Source organism: Cydia strobilella, chromosome Z (genome assembly GCF_947568885.1).
Source record: "Cydia strobilella chromosome Z, ilCydStro3.1, whole genome shotgun sequence".
NCBI classification, from domain to species: domain Eukaryota; kingdom Metazoa; phylum Arthropoda; class Insecta; order Lepidoptera; family Tortricidae; genus Cydia; species Cydia strobilella.
The window spans coordinates 60,168,320-60,192,616 of NC_086068.1; the positions used below are offsets into that span (position 1 = coordinate 60,168,320).

General features: G+C 39.3%; 1 protein-coding gene across 4 annotated transcripts in view; it reads right to left on the minus strand.

The window, feature by feature from the left end:
- LOC134754727 (EEIG family member 2) overlaps positions 1 to 24,297 on the minus strand; it is a 129,637-nt gene that overhangs the window by 80,535 nt on the left and 24,805 nt on the right. For 3 of the 4 annotated variants that reach the window (XM_063691065.1, XM_063691061.1, XM_063691062.1), the window contains exon 2: positions 4,609 to 4,814. In XM_063691065.1, the coding sequence (XP_063547135.1) occupies positions 4,609 to 4,754 (146 nt within the window). In that variant the 5' untranslated portion in view covers positions 4,755 to 4,814. Of the gene's footprint in view, positions 1 to 3,998; positions 4,127 to 4,608; positions 4,815 to 24,297 lie in introns of those variants that run through there. The other variant, XM_063691063.1, reaches the window with a different exon arrangement.

The window sequence follows — 24,297 nt, forward strand, 5'->3', positions numbered from 1 at the left end:
GTGATGAACACAAGTATTTGCTCCTGAGTCAAGGGTGTTTTCTATCTATATAAGTATGTATTTATATCTATACAGGATGGCTAAAAAATAAGTGCATTCTCTTTGCCTGAGCAACTTTTACCACGGGACCAACCATGAAATCGCGACAAATAATTAGCTCCTGTAGAAAATGGACCAGTCAAAATGTATGAAACACCCAAACTTTTTTTCGCGATTTCGTGGTTGGTCCCATAGTAAAAGTTGCTCAGTATAATCCCAAAACCTCCCTGGCAACGGGAATGCACTTATTTTTTAGCCACCGTGTATATTCTCTTTGCTCCAATCAAAACTTTCCAATAACCATCAAAATAGCATATATAAATATTATGCCAGCTATGATATTTTGGCTTCGCCGCTTGCTTATTATTAGACACATATTTACGTCGTCGTGTTTACACGTCGGGGCGTCACTGTCACGGACTTTGCTTCCGTCGGTGTTTATAGGGTGTCGTGTACAGACGTCGGTGACAGCGAGACGGGATTCTTCATTGTGCGACTGGCATCATTGTTCACAGGGGGCCTAAAGCCAGGAAATTTGAAAGGAACAAAAGATATGACGCGCCGTGCGAAACTTGAGACGGGAGATTTGGCAATCACCCATTTTGTTTGAAATTTTGCTAGTCGAATCCCTCGACTATGTCACTATTTTGCTTTAGTTTGACGACCGGTCTGGCCTAGTGGGTACTGACACTGCCTGTGAAGCCGATGGTCCTGGGTCCTGGGTTCGAATCCCGGTAAGGGCATTTATTTGTGTGATGAACACAAGTATTTGCTCCTGAGTCGAGGGTGTTTTCTATCTATATAAGTATGTATTTATCTATACAGGATGGCTAAAAAATAAGTGCATTCTCTTTGCCTGAGCAAGTTTTACCACGGGACCAACCATGAAATCGCGACAAAAAATTAGCTCCTGTAGAAAATGGACCAGTCAAAATGTATGAAACACCCAAACTTTTTTTCGCGATTTCGTGGTTGGTCCCATAGTAAAAGTTGCTCAGTATAATCCCAAAACCTCCCTGGCAATGGGGATGCACTTATTTTTTAACCACCGTGTATAAGTATGTATATCGTCGCCTAGCACCCATAGTACAAGCTTTGCTTAGTTTGGCTTTGTGTAAGATGTCCCCTAATATTTATTTATTTATTATTATTTTATACTAAAATTCAGCTGTGGTATGCAAGGTAACGATATACAACTTGGAAATAAATTATAATTTGACTTATTTCATGGCCTGATTCAGATCATAGAGTAACTTATACTAGAGCGGTACTGTCATAGTAAATTTTGTAACCCCAGTAAATTCACTGCCATCTGTCGACACACTTTAAAACTAAAATTGAAGATTTGTAAAAATACGATAAAATGTATATAAACATAGATAAATGATTTTTTTTATTTGCATTAATTATTTTGATGATTTTGACCCATGTTCTTTCACTGATATGCGTTAAAATTGTTAAATAACAAACGAAACCGTCAACGCCATCTATACGACTGTAGGCCAAAACTAGTAGCGCCCTCTGAACGAGAATCAAATTTTCTTGATTTTCGAGGCACGTTTTTTCCTTAGACTGTATCCATCTATTACGGAGTTATATCTATCTTTGTTCAGATATATCGGAGCGGACTGGATGAAAATTATCTGAATACGCACTCTAACGCCTTGACAATAGAGGCGTGTTCAGATATTTGTGAGCACCTCGGCCGCCCCGATATATCTGATGCCGGCTGTACCAGTACCAGTAAACAAAACGGACAAGATTACCTAATCTGGGAGGAATTAACCCGTTAAATGATCGTCTGGGTCGTTACAGATAAGGACGGGTATCGTTAATGTTAAACGAATGTTAACGCAGCGTACTACGTAGGCGAACAACACGCGAACGCGAAGCGAAGCGATGCGGCGCGGGCCCGACGGTTGAATCAATCCTTTGATACCTATACCAGATAGATATAACTCCGTAATAGATGGATACAGTCTAAGGAAAAAACGTGCCTCGAAAATCAAGAAAATTTGATTTTCGATCAGAGGGCGCTACTAGCTTTGGCTTACTGTCGTATAGATGGCGTTGACGGTTTCGTTTGTTATTTAACAATTTTAACGCATATCAGTGAAAGAACATGGGTCCAAATCATAAAAATAATTAATGCAAATAAAATAAATCATTTATCCATATTTAAATACATTTTATCGTATTTTTATAAATCTTCATTTTTAGTTTTAAAGTGTGCCGATAGATGGCAGTGAATTTACTGTGGTTACAAAATCTACTATGATAGTACCGCTCTATCTTATTATATCCTCTTTGCCTATACACAGATGTACCTAAAGAAGTGTCCTACGTGGGCGATCTCGTTGCGAACGCGAAAGCCGTGGGCCCGCCGCGCCGCGCCGCTTAGCTTCGCGTTCGCAAGTTGTTCGCTTACGTAAGTCGCAGCGTGACAATAAACGCTATAACAACCGAATTGTCAACTCGTACGGAACGTACGAGAACTGCTGTAGCATGCGTGACGTCTATGATTCATTGAAGTACAGTCGAAGGCAAAAAAATCGATCCAGACAAATGGCTCAAAAATATGTGAACACGACTTTATTGTCTAAGCCCTAAGGTGTAAGAGCGTACACATATTTTTGAAAATTTTGGGAATGTATATATATTTATGCCCTTGACTGTACCTGCGCCAAAGAAGGCATATCGTTATTTTTTTTTCTTTGCTTATCACTACATTAGCATAATATAAAATAAAGTCGCTTTTCGCTGTCTGTCTGTTCCTATGTATGTATGCTTAGTTCTTTAAAACTACACTACGGTTTTGATGCGGTTTTTAGGTTTCCGTGCCTCAAAAGGAAAAAACGGAACCCTTAAAGGATCTTATTTAGTTCTTTACTTCAGCAGTTCAGTTTAATTATCTTTTCATTTACTTGCTCATTCGCTTAGAGTGACAAGGACGCCACGTTTAAAACTTCGATTCATAAATCAGAATTCGTTTCTTTGAGTGATTCATTCAAAAAAAACCAGTACTGTTGATATAAATGGATCTTTTGAGCTACTGAACTAAACTGAACTAGTGAACTAAAAGAGTGAAGTACTTCATAGCGTACGAAAGATGCATATCAATCTTTACTTATCAGTGACATTTTACGCATGACTAGTTCCGTTGGGCGTTCGCGCGTTACAAGCGTTCGCAACGACAGCTCGTTAATATTCATACAACACGGGCTTCCTGCTCGGAACCGCGTCCTCATCGGCAATTAACATTAGCGACGCAAGCGACGGGCCTCCCTGCGGTAACGACACGATGACGACACGCTTGCGTCGCGCGCTCGGCCCGGGCCATATTGCCGCGGTCTGGGGGCCTGGCTAGAAACACTAAAAATTAAAAAAAAAACCTTCTTTCGGGATGCTTAAGTAATTAATGAATGATCTCATATCGCAGCTATAGTCCCATATAAGGGGGTCTAGCCAAGAAGACAATCGTACATCGACAAAAGACAAACGAATAAAAAAATGTATCGGGATATTAACTTTTGGAAATCAGAAGACAAAGAAGAACCTAAAATGTCTAATATACTAGAATTACAAATTATTAAAAAGTGCATTCGCATAGCCATTGGAGATCAACTCGCAGTGAACATAATATTAAGTATTTATAAGGTAAAGCGCTCTATGTATTATGCTCCCTTCTAATTCTCTTGGATTTACGACCCTTTATGAAGGCTCAGACAGACAGACCGAGAACGCTCATACGAGTTTCACAATATTGCCGACTACTGAGGAACAACTACATAATTCAACCGAACGATCAAATATAGCAATTTAACGGAACTTGCAAGTCCTCGTACCGTACAGTGTGCCTTTAAACTTGTAGTTTTTCTTGTTACGCCATTATTGCAAGCCAGCTGATCGGCACCTAATATTGTCTACAACGTGAGCCCTCTGAAATAGGTAACGCTTACCGGCTGGAATGAACCTGGAAATACCCTCCATCGAGCAGCCGCACCTTCGCAAAGAGCATCGCCGACACGAACGGGACCTCGGTGAGCTCCTCGAGACATCACTGAACTCCGAACTCGTACCGTTTCTTGGTCATGAACGCTGTATTGCACGGACTGCTCCGAGTGGTCAATAGGTCTCAAGTCTTAGAGCTAACGCTTACCGGCTGGAATGGTCCTGGAAATTCCCTCCATCGAGCAGCCGCACCTTCGCGAAGAGCACCGCCGACACGAACGGGACCTCGGTGAGCTCCTCGAGACAGCACTGAACTCCGAACTCGTACCGTTTCTTGGTCATGAACGCTGTATTGCACGGACTGCTCCGAGTGGTCAATAGGTCTCAAGTCTTAGAGCTAACGCTTACCGGCTGGAATGGTCCTGGAAATTCCCTCCATCGAGCAGCCGCACCTTCGCGAAGAGCACCGCCGACACAAACGGGACCTCGGTGAGCTCCTCGAGACAGCACTGAACTCCGAACTCGTACCGTTTCTTGGTCATGAACGCTGTATTGCACGGACTGCTCCGAGTGGTCAATATTGTCCATAAGGTCTCAAGTCTTAGAGCTAACGCTTACCGGCTGGAATGATCCTGGAAATTCCCTCCATCGAGCAGCCGCACCTTCGCGAAGAGCACCGCCGACACAAACGGGACCTCGGTGAGCTCCTCGAGACAGCACTGAACTCCGAACTTGTACCGTTTCTTCTTGGTCATGAACGCCATTACTGCGTGGATCGCTTGCCGGGCGGTCACATGTGTTTACGTACTTGGCATTGCGGAGACCTGGAAAAGAGGGGGTTGGATTATTTAAGTACCTATATGCAATCCGAAAGTAACAATGAGTAAAATTTTAAACTGGCGTTTTTAGCCCAGAGAATGGAATTGAGGCCTTGATTTTCGGTTGATGTCGTGACGGCCATAAGTCGCTCTATGTTGTAGCGGTTTCTATTCTGTCTGATTTTGGTCGTATGGTCAAGGAATTTCTTTAATTTAGTACCATTTCGTACTTCATCACAGTGTGACAATAGTATGAGGTACCTACTCTAGCGACTATCATATTAAATGTCACTGTGAACAAGGTAGGAAATGGTACTGAAATTAAATACTTTGAAAGTCAGTAGTACACGGCGACAACCGGAATTTGATCTTATATCCTATCATGACCTAAGAATTTTAAGCTACTAGTGCTTCCAGCTTAGTTACTGCCTACGTCAGACAGTATCCTGGGACGTTCAGTTGTTATACAGCAACATTCAGAAGACTTGAGTAGACAAGGATTAAAAGACCGAGTTAAACCTTTATTTCGCTGTTTCATTTACTTTTACCAACAAACACATATTTCTTGGATACAAAATGGTCGTAGGATGTTGCGTGTTTGTTATTAAATTCATAGAAGCATATCGTTTCGGATGTTTCATAAATAAATTTGAATTGTTAGGAAACATTAAGCTTTAGCTATACAGCAGTTATAAGTTTGCCTACGGAGAAGGTATATCGCCGCTATACTTACTCAACCTCGTATCTGCAACACTAATTTGATGACAAAAACACCCGTATTCCGAATGAAAGAAAAGCGACACTTCCATCAAATGATTGTTGCAGATATGAGGTTGAGTAAGTATAGCGACGAATGTGTAGAAGATTGTGTCCTATGCATTTTGAATTCCAAAACATGTAGGTGAAGCCACAAGCTCGTTAGACAAGCTATACAAACTTTGAAGGTCACATGCTACGCGCTAACAATAGCCTGCGAGGTGCTCGCAGAATATCAGTGTTGTAAGGGGAGCCGAATTTAACCCATAACCCCCTTATTCATGACGACCCTTTGACGACCGGTCTGGCCTAGTGGGTAGTTACCCTGCCTGTGAAGCCGATGGTCCTGGGTTCGAATCCCGGTAAGGGCATTTATTTGTGTGATGAGCACAGATATTTGTTCCTGAGTCATGGGTGTTTTCTCTATGTATTTATATATTATTATATATCGTTGTCTGAGTACCCATAACACAAGCCTCCTTGGGCTTACCGTGGGACTTAGTCAATCTGTGTAAGAATGTAATATAAAAATATTTATATTTATAAAAATAAATATTTAAATATTTATTCATGAAACTTTACGGGCCTGATTTAGTTAAATTATGTTTTATTCCTTTCTTACAAATACAAAAGTCAAAATGACAGATAAAGACAAACGATGAATAGCTAATTCAGGCCAGTAACGCGTTTATGAATAACGCCATAAGTCCATAGCGGCAACATACTTGACAATGAGGGCTATCGTTTTTGTGCTCACCAGTTGGCGCCACTGTAGATGTAGGTTCATCAATACGTTCATATACACAAAGGTATTTTAACGTCTAAATGTGCCATTTTTTTCAACCTGTTCAATTTTGCATATATTTTAATCGGCACTTTTTTTAAACCACTAACATTTATTGAGCTATATCTATTGTTTACCATGATTAATCAAAGATGGACTAAGATTTACCACAATTATGAATAAGGAGTGAAAATTGCCGATAAAAAAGCTTGAAACCCCCAAAACTTCTATGCATTTGATATTTTAAAAGACCTCCATCAACACTAGCGCCCCTAGCGGCGAAATTAAACGCGGTAGCCCTCATTTCGCCATAACACTTAAAACAAAAACGCATCTCTACAACAAGAATAGGCTCTACAGTAAGGTAAATATTCTCTGATTGCACGAGAAATAGTAATTACATTACAATGAATTAATCCCCGCACTAGTACGACTTCATGCAATTGCAGATGCATCGTAAAACGAACAAAGCAGTGCATCCCACGTATAAAAATGTGGAGCGGAGGCAGATTTGAGAAAATCTTAAATAGTTAAGATCTCGAAGGGGGGAATTTAAATTCACTTTTTTAGTGTGTTAGAAGTTTTTAGCAGTGTGCATTGGACAGGACCAAATGGCGGCAAAGAGGGGAGGCCTTGGTCCAGCAGCGGGACTCTCGTTTTTTGATCCTATCTCAAATAATAATCATATTATCATAAATAATCAAACGAAGGGGCATAGTTTTAGTTAATAAACATCAAATGAAAAAAACAATGTCAATATGTCAAAATGGGGACTACGGTTGTATGGAGAACCGGTCGTTCCCTTTCCTCTTAACGTTGACAGGCGTTTTGTGATGCATGAATCTGTATAAAAATTTGGAGCGGAGGCAGAGTTGAGAAAATCGTAAATAGTCGGGGGGGGGGGGGGGGGGGATTTAAATTCACATTTTTGTTCCTTTCCTGCTAAGATTTTATTGTTAGAAGTGTGTTAGAAGTTTTCAGCAGTGTGCATTGGTCAGGACCAAATGGCGGGAAAGAGGGGAGGCTTTTGTCCAGCAGCGGGACCCTCTTATTTTTGTACCTAACTCTTATAATAATCATATAATCGAAAATAATCAAACGGAGGGGCATAGTTTTAGTTAATAAAGATCAAATAAATAAATAAAAACAATGTCTATATTCAGAGGAAAATGGGGACTACGGTTGTATGGAGAACCGGTCGTCCCCTTTCCTCTTAACGTTGACAGGCAGTTTGGTGCAACCGACCCTTACCGATCCCTGGGGCCCGTTTCTCAATAGCTTGTAGCTTGTAATACAAGTGGAAGTCCCTTTCTAACAAAAGCTGTCAAAAAAGGACTTCCACTTGTATTACAAGCTACAAGCTTTTGATAAACAGGGCACTAGTCTAAGCTAAAGTGGCCATGTAACAACCACTAGTAAGCAGATAGTAAACGTGTTAAAGCGAACAATTAATTATTTTATAGGAATAAACCAGAAACCCTAGCTCCAAGGTGAGAGTTCTGGCGGTGGGCCAACATTCCAAAACTCGACGTCTGTTTCCGCCGATAGGCTGATATGGATTGGTTATAGATGTCTGGTTCGTCAAGGCTGACGTGTAACAGTAAACTCTAGTGTAATTATTTATTATTATTATTTTTTATTCATTACATTTCACAGCATAACAGTGATCCAAAGCACTGTGAAACCAATAGAAATTTCATACACATAGTACACAAATCAAAATTAACATATAACAGAAGAAGGCCGTTCATTTGTCGTCTCGCAGAACCTCAAGCATTCATAACACACGTCCAACCATCCACTCGAAAACACATCACAGTTTGGTGCTGATTCGAGGAGCGAGTTTAACAGGTGCAAGGCTTGAACAAGCGGTGATTTACGGCGGGACACAGTTCGTACTGGTGGCAGCGCTAACAAATGGCGACAACGCGGTCGAAACAGAAATCTAGTCGGCGAGGGAACATATAGACGCAGCAACTGAGCTACTAGTTCGGGGCAGTCAGAATCCCCACGTAAAATTCTACACTGGCGAAAGTACACAGTCTGTAATTTCGCCTCACCTCAAGTGAGTTAAAACCTAATGTACCCTGCAAAAAATTTGTTGGGTATAAAAATGGGTAATATCCGTACATTTTTTTTGTAGAGGGAGCGTAGAAACGCCTTTTGCACTCGCTCTAGCAGTAGGATATAGGTTGTTGCATAGGGGTTCCAAACAACACTAATGTAACGACAATGGGGCCAAATTAGCTCCATGCATGAATTTATTTTTATTTTTGGATTCATAATTTATATTGTTGGAACACCGGAAATGATAAAAATACTTTTGTAAACCTTAACATTATTTTATTAAAAAATATTTAAAATGTTGAAAATTTTTGAGCGGTTGAAACGCTCATAATTTTTGGCGCGAATTCGACAGAGCGTGATGACGTCACACGTTGGGCGGCCCGACTGACGTTTGCTACTAATGACACTAATCTGTCGAACGCGTGACGTCACGTGGCGTTTCGAGCGTTTCGCTCACTAGCTTTTCGCGGGCAAATTTTTGTACTTTTTATTTATAATTTTAAGTAATTAAATGGTAATTTAAAAACGAAAATGCATTTGTAACATGATATAACGGTAACAAACATCCGAATAAAACATATTTCGCTCAAATATAAACTTCATGCATGAGGCTAATTGTTGGCATTGACAACATTTAAAGGGCCCACCCATTACCAGTCCGCCGGACGATATCAACCTGTCAGTTGTTCGGAATTAAAATTTTTGTTTTAACTGACAGGCCGATATCATCCGGCGGACTGGTAATGGGTCCCTTTTTAGGGTTTCGTACCCAAAGGGTAAAAACGGGACCCTATTACTAAGACTCCGCTGTCCGTCTGTTCGTCCGTCTGTCTGTCTGTCACCAGGCTGTATCTCATGGACCGTGATAGCTAGACAGTTGAAATTTTCACAGATGATGTATTTCTGTTGCCGCTATAACAACAAATACTAAAAACAGAATAATATAAATATTTAAATGGGGCTCCCATACAACAAACGTGATTTTTTTGCTGTTTTTTTCCGTATAGTACGGAACCCTTCGTGCGCGAGTCCGACTCGCACTTGGCCGCAGTTTATGTTTTTGATCCATTCGGTATCTGTTTTAGCCGATAAGCTGATGAGATGATCGTGTTACGGCCCGGCCACGACATCGCGCGTCGGCGGCAGCGGCGAGCGGCGGCCATAGGTGGGAACGAAAGGTCCGATCGCCGTGTCTCGCTCCGACCTATGGCCGCCGCGCGATGTCGTGGCCGGGCCGTTATACATGTCTGACCTGTCACATGCTACGCTTACGGGTAACGAAATAAACTCGGTTCAATCAGCTTGTTAAGTAAATGATGATATTCCGGAATTGAAGATTGACTAGTAGAGAATATCCATAAATTTTGTGCGATGTGTTTCCTTTTGCGCAATAAAGATTTAATAAAATAAATACATGAAGGAAAGGAAATAAGAACCATAGATAAACATTTCGCGCGTACTATGTATAAATGTATGTTCTAACTGTTCTAAGGTCACCAAATTTTACTTTTTAAATTAGTAGAATGTTCTTCTAACCAGCCGTTTTGTTATCGTAAGCTTCCTATGAAATCCATCCGTGTATTTTAAATTGGGGTAAGGTATTTGACTACTAGTCAAATCAGTTTCTTTTTTCGAACTGTCAAAATGATTTTGCTACTATGGAATTTATATGAAACACTATAGCATGTGACGTCACAATCAAATTACCTACTCTTTATAGTTTTATACGGGTTTTAAAATAGAAATTATGTCTAAAAATAACTGCTGTCTATATTTCTCTATTAATCTTCTGGTGCTTTATTGCATGCATGGTGTAATAGTACATTTCGACGCTAGTGCGGAAAGTATGTCATTACTTCACGAGTATCGGGACGAGTGAAGAATGACATTTCCGCACGTATATCGAACGACGTTTTTTAATACAGTTGCGAAAAAATAAGAAAAGCAACAAGTAAGGAATGGAATTCGAAACTTTTATATTATTAATTCTGTGACATCATTGACATTGACATTATGAAGAGGGTTTTTTCTAGCTTTTATTCGACTAGAATTGATTTTTATTGAACCCACTTCAATGAAAGTTTTTTTTTTTCAAATGCATGTTCTATAAGACAGAAACAATTGTAAATATCATTATTTACGATTATTTGTGTATCGTATATTTATAAAAACAATATCGAATGTTGCCTTTGGAAACTTAAAACATTCTTGCAGTAAGAAAATACGCCTCTTCTTTAACAGGCGTTCCGTTCCATTCAGACAACTTATTAAGAACGGTTTTTCAACATTAAAAAAATAAACGTGTTATAATACTTATAATGATGAAGAGGTAAGTAATAAAATATGAAATATGCATATTTTTCGTATTCTTACATTAACAGTAGGTTTTTATGTTGATTACGACGTTTAAAGGAAACTAATAAAAACACTCATCAATAAGTAGTCATAAATTGGAACAAGTAAAAATTTAAAAAAATTGGAAAAGTAAAAAGCTCTAGTTCGCAAAAAACCAACTTTCCGCACGCTAAACAGCCACGAAAAGTAGCACTTTTTGAGCAACTGTATTAAAAAGTAATTTATTTTAAATACAGTCAAATACTTCTTCTTAAAAATGTACTTGTTTGTTTTGAATGTTATCTTGTTAGGGGAACGCATCGCGCAATGAATCCAGTGGCACAATCAGGGGGGTGTCACTGTGCAGTTTAGGTATATTTGGCAGGCGCACCGCCCGGACAGGTGTATGGCAGTGGGCTGCCGCTCGCGCAAAATTGAAAATACGCAATGGCTTCGAAACCTAAATCGCGATCTAATCTGTATAAAAGATAATGTTCTGTTTACGGATGTCTGAATAAACGGAAGAACAAAGAAGCAGAAAAAACATTTTTTTAAAATTCCGGACTAAATTGACCGACATATTTTCAATGGAATAACTACTTCTGTGGCATACCTACTTCCGTGAGAATCAGACATACTATCTCCGGCTAAAAATTTTATGTCTACGTTTGTAATTCCTACATATTTATCTTAAAAATAATAAATCAGTAGGTATAGGTACAAAAACTTGTCAAGTGACAACCCCGTGCCGACACTCGCAGCTCGGTCATAAAACTGCGGCGCGCAACGAAGATTCACGGTTCGTGCGCCGTTATAAGTTTCAATTTTGCTTGCAGGCGGCGAGTGTAGGTATAATTTTGTACCTATATCTGGCTTTTGTGAAGGAGTGAATTTTCTGTACGGTAGTACTATTAGTTATTCTGTGGCACAATTCCAAATTGCCGACAATTGTGTAACCTCCCCACCCCCCTCTAAATGGCAAGGGTCGAGCGCACGGGGCCTTGAAAGAAATCTCAAACCCGGTTTTTGGAAGTTCTCTTTTGCACGTATGTGTTATTGTCAGTTACATGTCTCTTTCTGATGGATGTTTATGTGTCGAAGTCAGGTCCCACTTTGTCGCTTACCTAAAGGGGGAGATTTGCTTGTATCTTTATTCGAATAGTGATATCAAAGCGTACTTATAGCATAGAGTAACTTATACTAGAGCGGTACTGTCATAGTAAATTTTGTAACGTCAGTAAATTCACTGCCATCTGTCGACACACTTTAAAACTAAAAATGAAGATTTATAAAAATACGATAGAATGTATTTAAATATAGATAAATGTTTTTTTTATTTGCATTAATTATTTTTATGATTTTGACCCATGTTCTTTCACTGATATGCGTTAAAATTGTTAAATAACAAACGAAACCGTCAACGCCATCTATACGACTGTAGGCCAAAACTAGTAGCGCCCTCTGAACGAGGATCAAATTTTCTTGATTTTCGAGGCACGTTTTTTCCTTAGACGTCCTTTCCTTCCATCTATTACGGAGTTATATCTATCTTTGCTTATAGCAAGCGACAAAATTAAAGTTACTCGCCAAACTGCTTATGCAGTTTGTTGGCGAGAAAGAGCTCTTTTTTACAATTTTATGCACCTACATAAGTTGCTATCTTACTATGCTTACCCTAAGTTTGACATTAAAGTTAGTCATAGAAAAAATATACCTATATAATAAAGTATTTTTTTACAAATAAATATTTCTACCTAAAGGATACACTATGCTAAAATAACAAATATAATATTAATAATAATACACGGTTGCTAAGGTCAAGGTAAGTTATCTATAAGTGTTTTTTTTTAATTTGTTCTTTACTTCCAATATGCTATATTTATTTATTTTTTTGATAAAAAATTATAGTACCTTATTATAAGGTTATGCGCCCTCAAAATATATATCAGTTCGGTTTTTACTCACTATTATTTTTAGTCGCTTTTGGCGACATGTTTCGGATTCTTTGGGAATCCATCCTCAGGCACGACTAAAAATAATAGTGAGTAAAAACCGTACTGATAAATATTTTGAAATATGTCCCACGATAGTTTAAGTGCGGTTATGCGCCCTTATAATTAGGTACTATAATTTTTTTTAAGTTATTTTTAATGTTAATCTAATCAATGATCTGCTCAATCAATTAAATTTTAATGTCTAGATTTTATTGTTTTTAATTTTATCTAATTCGATTATAATTTTAATTCTAATTATAAATGTTATATGTATATGGAACAATGTTATCTGCAATAAATGATAAAAGTGCAATGCAAACGGCCATTGATTGCTCTTGAGTTTATTTGTCTCATCTAGATGTCGACCTCAAACACCCGTCCGAGGTGTTTGAGGTCGTCGCTCATGAATCACGGACTGTGACAGAGAATCCGACACAGAGGACCTCACTTTATCATGTAAATAAATATATATATATATGCAAATAAATATAAATATTTATAGTATTGACCTCAATAGCGTCTGATAGAGATTGATGGCTAGATGTGTTGCAAATAACATGGTGATTTCTGGGTCGTGTACGTCATTAGGCTACGGTAACTGCTTATGATCAGGCCGTATGCTTGATTGTCACCGACGTGGTATATAAAAACCGGCCAAGTGCGGCTCGCGTTCCAAGGGTTCCGTACATTACACAATTTAAACAATGTATTTTTTATGTGAAAAGTGAGTGAAATGTCTTTAAAAAACCCATAGGGGTCGGATCAAAAAGTAAGTAATTAAGTCCGACTCACATTTCTAATAGGTTTTCCAGTAATCTATATATTTTGTGTATTTTTTTCAAAATTTTAGACCCAGTAGTTTCGGAGATAAAGGGGGGGGGGTCATTTTTTGCCTATTTTCTTGAATAACTTCTAAACTGTTTATCCTAAAATTAATAAAAAAAATATTTGAGATTCTCACAATGAGCTCTTTCATTTGATATGTAACACGATATAGTTTGAAAAACTTTGTTTTTGAAGTTTCTCATTTACCCCCCAAAAGTGGCCCCATATTTAAAATTCATTTGTTTACGTTACATGTCCGTCTTTGGGTCACAAACTTACATATGAGTACCAAATTTCAACTTAATTGGTGTAGTAGTTTCGGAGAAAATAGGTTGTGACAGACGGACAGACAGACAGACGCACGAGTGATCCTATAAGGGTTCCGTTTTTTCCCTTTGAGGTACGGAACCCTAAAAAGAATGGTTTGTCACAGGCTGACATCGTCATCGTTATTACACGAGGGTCACGAGGTCAAAGTCGAAACTGAACGTTTCGCGCATAGAGACCCCGAGGGTGACGCAACGGCGACGCAAACAAAACGTCACGACGTCAAACGTCGAGACGGAGACAATGTCAATGTTGTTTAACATGTTCGCGGGGTCAACGCGCCGAGTGACGTCCGTGGGCCTACCGCAAATTGCGGGCATAGTTCTACCGCAAAGTTCGCAAATTGGGAATATTATTCGTTATCTAACATCTGTGTCACTCTTGCATATTCGATCGATAAAGAGGCAGTTAGCGAAATATCGGTTTCGTGTTGTTGGTCCTCTGTAAACAAACCGTCTTGATGCATCAATGTCATATTTTATTATCTCTGAAAACTTGTCATAAAACCTGTTAAAGGTACAGTATGTATATATTACTCTATGGTTTACTAAAAAGGCTAGTGCTGCACTCTGGTGGCAGAACATTGCAGTAATATCCCCTATTGCGGGCCTTTTGAAGATTTTTGACCTCCCTCCCCCCGTGTAACGCGCCGTAACGTTTTAGTGCAACCCCCATCCCCTACCTAAAAATTACGTAACACCCAAGTGAACATTTTTACCTAAAAGTCACAATTATGTTCAGCCACAGAATAACTAATAGTACTACCGTACAGAAAATTCACTCCTTCACAAAAGCCAGATTTAGGTACAAAATTATACCTACACTCGCCGCCTGCAAGCAAAATTGAAACTTATAACCGCGCACGAACCGTGAATCTTCGTTGCGCGCCGCAGTTTTATGACCGAGCTGCGAGTGTCGGGACGAGGTTGTCACTTGACAAGTTTTTGTACCTATACCTACTGATTTATTATTTTTAAGATAAATATGTAGGAATTACAAACGTAGACATAAAATTTTTAGCCGGAGATAGTATGTCTGATTCTCACGGAAGTAGGTATGCCGCAGAAGTAGTTATTCCTTTGAAAATATGTCGGTCAATTTAGTCCGGAATTTAAAAAAAATGTTTTTTCTGCTTCTTTGTTCTTCCGTTTATTCAGACATCCGTAAACAGAACATTATCTTTTATACAGATTAGATCGCGATTTAGATTTCGAAGCCATTGCGTATTTTCAATTTTGCGCGAGCGGCAGCCCACTGCCATACACCTGCCCGGGCGGTGCGCCTGCCAAATATACCTAAACTGCGCAGTGACACCCCCCTGGTTCAGCAAAGTATAATCAAAAAATTGAAGAAATGAGCGAGCGTGTATGAGGAACGTTTTACGAAAGAGGCGCCTATGTCAAGATCGTAGCAAGTGAAAATCCGTGGTCTCTGCCTACCCCTCCGCGAAATTGGCGTGATTATGTGTATTTTATTTAATTAAAAAAAAAACATTGTTCCGTAACGCCTTGTTCCAACACCCCCTCTCGCCCCTGTTACGTTTTAAAACGTTTTAAAAGACTCCCCCAACTTGCGTTACGTAATATTTGAACGCCCCCTAAATACACTGTACTTGTCAGGGGATAATCTTGCACAATCTTATAGCGACGAGATTTATTTAGTTTAAAAACATTTTCAAAAATCCATTCAGCCGGGAATCGAACCACAATGTATCTGATAAATGATAATTAAAGTTACTATGGTCTTATTTATTTTATGCTATTAGTCACATCTCCGAAACTCGTGTACCAATTCAAGGCCGGCAAAGGTCGCGGATTGCGGAGCCGAGGGCCCGCAAGGTCGCACCTACGTTTTTCAAGAGGAAAATACCGTGCGGAACGATATGCTCGAATGAAATGTGACGTTTTTAAGTAAAAGTTACCACAATTATCGGTTGTCGATAGCGTTGACTACAAATTGAAGCTTCATGGAAATAGCGCCTTATTGACAACCGACAATAAGTACCTTTTTGGTTGCAAAACTGCAAATGTTCTTGAATAGTTAAAAAAACTGTCCTGATCCGAATACTAGGATCGTGACATTCGGCTATAAAAAATTCCAAGTATTACGTCTTATATATTATACGGCGATAATTTGTTTGTTTATTATTATACATATCAGCACTTACAGATAAACCTTACGTGCTAATAGTATAATGCGCAAGAGGTGCGCTTCACTGATGCGTCGCCTGCGCGGCAGCCCCAACAGCATTCTGGGCGTGTTCATGGAGCGCGAAATAGGCCTCATGCTCAACCGTTGGCAGGGGCTGCATGCACTCGCCGTCTAGTTTTTAGTTTTAGTTTTTATGCGCTACTAACACTAGTAATAAGATATGTAATATGTAATGTTTGCTAACCATGTATGGACCTTTTAGTCTGCAATAAATGATTTTATTATTTTATTATAAATACTCATGTGCTACAACCGGTACTAACCGAAAATAAACTATTGGGAGGTACTTATATTTGTTGATAAAGTGTCTGTAACACAATGAATGGATAATCCGTGAAGTGCTAAAAGTGGACACTAGGAGAGGTATTAAAATGGGTGAAATAGTGTAGGTAAACATGTGAGGTGAGGGCTTCTTAAGGGGTGAGTTCTGGAATAAAAAGTATCCTATGTCCTTCACCGGGACTCAAACTACCCCGGTACCAAATTTCAACTAAATCGGTTCAGCTGTTTAAGCGTGAAGAGGTAACAGACAGACAGACAGACACGCATTTATAATATTAAGTATGGATTTCCTATCATGTAGCGAGTAGATTTCATTTATTGTTTATTCCGAATCTAAAATTAATTTAATATTTATCGGTTATTCACAAACCGAAATCAAAGACTCTTTGTTTTAAGCTGATATCATTATTTCTATGTTTGACATTTGTGGTTGTCATTTTAGTCTACGCAATTAAAAAATAGACTAAGTTACTATCTACAGTACCGGCCAATAATATATCACCTTTGAGTGTTTTTGTATGAGCGGGTAAACAATATAGGTTAGTTTGTAGAATGCATATTTTACTAGTCATTTTATACAAATATATGATGTATACTGCAATGAAATACTGTGAATTACAATAGAAGACTCAGCATATTACTAAAAAACCGCTAGTAAAAAAAATATTGACAATACAAAAAAACCATTACATGAGACCAATTTTTCTCATCGCCCGTACAAAGGAATACTACTAGACTACCTAAAGTACGAGTAGTGAGGGTGGAAGTCACTCACAAATATAAAAAAAAAAAGTTATACCGTAAAAACATGCCGGTACTGTATTAACACATTCGCGGACACGAATGCGTTCGCGCAGTTTTTTGTTTCCTTTGACCCTATGATAGATACATAAAAGCTTAATGGCATTGACACATGACGTCACTAACCGTCCGCGACCGTGCTAATGCGGCGTATAAAATGTTTAGTTGAAACTGGATGAACCCACTGTACAGTCGAAGGCAAAAATATCGATCGATGTGAACACGACTTTATTGTCTAAGGTGTAAGAGCGTACACATAATTTTGAAACTGGGAATGTGTATATATTTATGCCCTCGACTGTACCTTAAGAGTGTTTCATTATTTTCCTTGCTACGTGACGGCCTTGACTCACCTATACGGATCGGATCGGACCGCTCGTATCCTTATTTATGCACTTACACGATTCGCGCACGTGCCTTTGCTTTTATTTATATGACCTTAGGAATCCAGTGACGGTTGACGATTTAAACATACGGGGCGCTTAAACCAACTGTCACATATTTTAATACATCCTTACACAAATTGCCTTAGCCCCACACCGGTAGTACTATTATTAGTTATTCTGTGCCCACACCACAAAGAAAACACCCATGACTCAGGAACAAATCTATGGTCATCACACAAATAAATGCCAATATCTCTGGGAGACCAAGCTTTGCGACATATAAAAACTCAAAAATGCGTGTTTTCCCAGAGATAAGACCTAGCTAGATCGGATTTTCGCCCCCGAAAACCCCCATATAGCAAATCTCATCGAAATCGTTAGAGCCGTCTCCGAGATCCCCGAAATATATATAGATATATACAAGAATTGCTCGTTTAAAGGTCGGATTTTCGACCCCGAAAACCCCCATATAACAAATTACATCTTTATCGTTAGAGCCGTTTCCGAGATCCCCGAAATATATATAGATATATACAAGAATTGCTCGTTTAAAGATCGGATTTTCGACCCGAAAACCCCCATATAGCAAATTTCATCGAAATCGTTGGAGCCGTCTCCGAGATCCCCGAAATATATATAGATATATACAAGAATTGCTCGTTTAAAGGTCGGATTTTCGCCCCCGAAAACCCCCATATAACAAATTACATCTTTATCGTTAGAGCCGTTTCCGAGATCCCCGAAATATATATAGATATATACAAGAATTGCTCGTTTAAGGGTCGGATTTTCGCCCCCGAAAACCCCCATATAACAAATTACATCTTTATCGTTAGAGCCGTTTCCGAGATCCCCGAAATATATATAGATATATACAAGAATTGCTCGTTTAAGGGTCGGATTTTCGCCCCCGAAAACCCCCATATAACAAATTACATCTTTATCGTTAGAGCCGTTTCCGAGATCCCCGAAATATATATAGATATATACAAGAATTGCTCGTTTAAAGGTAGGATTTTCGCCCCCGAAAACCCACATATAACAAATTACATCTTTATCGTTAGAGCCGTTTCCGAGATCCCCAAAATATATATAGATATATACAAGAATTGCTCGTTTAAGGGTCGGATTTTCGCCCCCGAAAACCCCCATATAACAAATTACATCTTTATCGTTAGAGCCGTTTCCGAGATCCCCGAAATATATATAGATATATACAAGAATTGCTCGTTTAAAGGTAGGATTTTCGCCCCCGAAAACCCACATATAACAAATTACATCTTTATCGTTAGAGCCGTTTCCGAGATCCCCGAAATATATATAGATATATACAAGAATTGCTCGTTTAAGGGTCGGATTTTCGCCCCCGAAAACCCCCATATAACAAATTACATCTTTATCGTTAGAACCGTTTCCGAGATCCCCGAAATATATATAGATATATACAAGAATTGCTCCTTTAAAGGTCGGATTTTCGCCCCCGAAAACCCCCATATAACAAATTACATCTTTATCGTTAGAACGGTTTCCGAGATCCCCGAAATATATATAGATATATACAAGAATTGCTCCTTTAAAGGTCGGATTTTCGCCCCCGAAAACCCCCATATAACAAATTACATCTTTATCGTTAGAGCCGTTTCCGAGATCCCCGAAATATATATAGATATATACAAGAATTGCTCGTTTAAGGGTCGGATTTTCGACCCCGAAAACCCCCATATAACAAATTACATCTTTATCGTTAGAGCCGTTTCCGAGATCCCCGAAATATATATAGATATATACAAGAATTGCTCGTTTAAAGGTAGGATTTTCGCCCCCGAAAACCCACATATAACAAATTACATCTTTATCGTTAGAGCCGTTTCCGAGATCCCCGAAATATATATAGATATATACAAGAATTGCTCGTTTAAGGGTCGGATTTTCGCCCCCGAAAACCCCCATATAACAAATTACATCTTTATCGTTAGAACGGTTTCCGAGATCCCCGAAATATATATAGATATATACAAGAATTGCTCGTTTAAAGGTCGGATTTTCGCCCCCGAAAACCCCCATATAACAAATTACATCTTTATCGTTAGAGCCGTTTCCGAGATCCCCGAAATATATATATAGATATATACAAGAATTGCTCGTTTAAAGGTCGGATTTTCGACGCCGAAAACCCCCATATAACAAATTATATCTTTATCGTTAGAACGGTTTCCGAGATCCCCGAAATATACCTATATATAGATATATACAAGAATTGCTCGTTTAAAGGTCGGATTTTCGCCCCCGAAAACCCCCATATAGCAAATTTCATCGAAATCGTTAGAACCGTTTCCGAGATCCCCGAAATATATATAGATATATACAAGAATTGCTCGTTTAAGGGTCGGATTTTCGCCCCCGAAAACCCCCATATAACAAATTACATCTTTATCGTTAGAGCCGTTTCCGAGATCCCCGAAATATATATATAGATATATACAAGAATTGCTCGTTTAAAGGTCGGATTTTCGACGCCGAAAACCCCCATATAACAAATTATATCTTTATCGTTAGAACGGTTTCCGAGATCCCCGAAATATACCTATATATAGATATATACAAGAATTGCTCGTTTAAAGGTCGGATTTTCGCCCCCGAAAACCCCCATATAGCAAATTTCATCGAAATCGTTAGAACCGTTTCCGAGATCCCCGAAATATATATAGATATATACAAGAATTGCTCGTTTAAGGGTCGGATTTTCGCCCCCGAAAACCCCCATATAACAAATTACATCTTTATCGTTAGAGCCGTTTCCGAGATCCCCGAAATATATGTAGATATATACAAGAATTGCTCGTTTAAGGGTCGGATTTTCGCCCCCGAAAACCCCCATATAACAAATTACATCTTTATCGTTAGAGCCGTTTCCGAGATCCCCGAAATATATATAGATATATACAAGAATTGCTCGTTTAAAGGTCGGATTTTCGCCCCCGAAAACCCCCATATAGCAAATTTCATCGAAATCGTTAGAACCGTTTCCGAGATCCCCGAAATATATATAGATATATACAAGAATTGCTAGTTTAAAGGTATAAAATTACAGGGATCCGTACCCGGGACCGTTGTCGCGTATAGAATGCCGCAAGCGATCCCATGACACTAACGGCAAAAAGGATGACGCCGCAGGGGATGTTAGTGGGTAATCTCCTCCCCTTCCTCTGGTTAGCAGAGTCCCACATACCATCCCCCAATGGGCTTCCACAGCCCGGGGGCGAGATGCGTAAATGCATTTTGCGTAAAAAAAAGGGGGACAGTCGGCTTCAAAGGCAGGGTCAGTACTAGGCCAGATCGGTCATCAAACCTCCTCGAGCGGTCGAGACATCAACACAGAATAAGTAATAGTATTATCATACAGAACGGCAACGCACCGCCCCGCCCCGACTCGAATTTTTTCGCCCCGCGGCAGCAGATCGACGACCGTTTGCCGGCCGCTCAGTACTGTGTTTATGCAACTTACTCACACTATGACGCATGCCGCGTGTACAAAACGCAGTTCACACATAGAAACGCAAGTGATTTTTGATGTATAGAGTGTCCGCCCTGTGACATTAATATATCATTTACAGATCTCGACAATCAAGACGGTCAACTCGGTCTTCACATCACTTGTCAGTCGTCACGCCGATAGTTCCATTTCATTAATTTACATAATTGCCATTTATCGTGTCACAAAACAACTCATAGTTTATCGACGGCACTATTACGGAAGCGTTAATTAGCTCCATGCATGCTTTTTTTTTTGTAATCATAATTTGTGGCGTTCTCAAGCAAAAGGTACATTGTCGCTTGCCATAAGGACGCTCTGACAGGTTTTTCGTATAAAAATACAAGCTATTTTCATCCTTATGGTAAGCGACAATGTGGTACCATTTGATTGAAAACGTCACATTTATATCGTTTCATCATCGGAAAAAATAAAAATACTTTTGTAAACCTTTACATTATTTTATAAAGAAATATTTACAATGTTGAACATTTTTGAGCGGTTGAAACGCTCATAATTTTTGGCGCGAATTCGACACAGCGTGATGACGTCACACGTTGGACGGTCCAATTGACGTTTGCTACTAATGACACAATCTGTCGAACGCGTGACGTCACGTGACGTTTCGCGCGTTTCGCTCACTAGCTTTTCGCGGTCAAATGTTTGTACTTTTCATTTATTATTTTAAGCAAATAATTTTTATAGCGGAAATGCATTTGCAACCATCGGACGGGCGGTGTGCTTATTTGGCACCAACATTTTTATTCACAAAAAAAACTTTATTATATCGCCCAAAAATAAAGTACTAATTTTGCGAAGCTAATGATAATTGTCACAAGAAACACGACAATTGTCACGAAATTCCGACACAGAACTCATTTCCTGTCAAGAATTACCGAAAATTCTTTTAAATCTTGTGACAATTGTCATCATCATCGTCATAAACTCCTGTTGTTTGCCGATATAATAAAGTTTTTTTTTTATAATACAAATGCAAGAAAATTTAAATGACAAATAAAAGTACGGGAGTAGAAAAACAACAATACGTGACTGTAACAAGCATCCGAAGCCAAGCCTGCAGTAGTCAGTATCGAAGTTTCGCCAGTGAAATTATCCTCTGAATTTGAGCGTTTGCCAAGCGATGTTAGAATGCTTACCGAGTTGAGGACGCGCGGAACGTGAGTCGGAAAAATAAGCTGCGAGAGAATTTTATAATATAAACGAACTGAAAATCTCTGTATCGCCCCACAAACTAAAGGGTCGGATGTTTTTTTTTTGCGACAGTTAATATGTTGTATTTTCTATAAAACGGGACCTTATTGTCGATGGCGCTTACGCCATTATAAACGATGCTCCGATATAAGTACAATGCCGCGCGACGCTGTGCGGCGTAAACGCCATCGACAATAAGGACCCTTTGCATAGAAAATGCCTCATATAAAGTTAATAATTTTAATAAAGTACCGAATTTTTAGTGCCGAAAGGGCCTCAAGTGAGGCCAGAAGCGCTGGTGGCCTAGCGGTAAGAGCGTGCGACTTTCAATCCGGAGGTCGCGGGTTCAAACCCCCGGCTCGTACCAATGAGTTTTTCGGAACTTACCTAGTCGGCTCATAAGTTCTGTCATATACATAGTATCAAATAAAATCAAAAGTTTAAGTTTATTCCGTATAATTTGTAAAGCGTTTGAAAGCTTATAAACTAGAGAATCTAAATATATAACATTTATTCAAAATGACCGCCATAATTATCTACACAGGCTTGAAGTCTTCGTGGCCAGTCGTCAATGGATTCACGCACCACTTTCATGTCGATATTGGCCACTGCCGTAGCAAGAGATTTTTTCAGCGAGTCTAGATTTGCATGAGGTTTTGAGCACACCTTTTCCTCTAAATACTGCCATATTTTATAGTCTAAAGGATTAAGATCTGGGCTAGAGGAGGGCCAATCTTCATGCCGTATAAAGTCGATTTTATTGGAGGCGAGCCAGGCTTGTGTAGACTTTGCCTTATGGGCTGGAGCAGAGTCCTGCTGGAAAACCCAATGCTGGTTTAGAAACATCGTATGGGATAGTGGTTTCACAATATTAGTCAACACCGTGTCTTGGTACACTTTGGCACTAGTTTTTACTCCTTTCTCACAAAAATGCATACTAGTGACGCCCGCATAAGAAACTCCCAGCCAAACCATCACAGATGAAGGACAGGTGATGACCTCTTTGAATACGGGGAATGCTATTAGACGCTTCTTTACTATTGCGAGCGTACACTCTATCATTTTGTTTATTACAGTTTTCTTCTATGTCAAAAATTTTCTCGTCCGAAAACAGTATACAACGGTGCTTATTTTTAGCGTACTTCTTCAATAAAGCTTTAGATCTTTTAAGCCTTAAAGCTTTAAGCCGACCATTGAGAAGATGGCCAGTTTTTCGTTTATAAGCACGAAGTCTCAGGTCTTGATTAAGCACTCTTTTCACCGTGTTTTTGCTCAAACCCATCTGGAGGGCCATAACTTTTTGTTTCCTAGCGGGATTTCTGGCAATGCGTGCCCTAATTGCTTGTACAACAGCTGGAGTCCTAGCTGTACGCGGACGACCGCTTCTTTTCTTGTCATTTAAACTAGAGACCTCACTGTATCTTTCTATGGTACGATACACAAATCTTAGAGAGAATTTTAAATTTTCAAGTAGCTTAAAAATTTTAGTCGGCGAGTGACCACAACGATATAGTGCAATTGTTGCGGTACGGCTATCTTTAAGCGTCCACTCCATGTTGAAGAAAACAGAAAATTGCAAAATTATACTACTCAAATATTTAATAAAGATTCGAAATTCAAATGCAGAACGGTTTTTGTTTTAGGAGTTCCAAATTTAAATTTTAAAGGCCAGTGACAGAACTTATGAGCCGACTAGGTATGTACGAAATATCATTTGATATTTATACCAGTCGCTTTTCGGTGAAGGAAAACATCGTGAGGAAACCGGACTAATCCTAACAAGGCCTAGTTTCCCCCTCTGGGTTGGAAGGTCAGATGGCAATCGCTTTCGTAAAAACTAGTGCCTACGTCAATTCTTAGGATTAGTTGTCAAGCGGACCCCAGGCTCCCATGAGCCGTGGCAAAATGCCGGGATAACGCGAGGAAGATGAAAGGGCCTCAAGTGAGGCTCAACGTGTTGGGTTCGGCTCCGCTCACG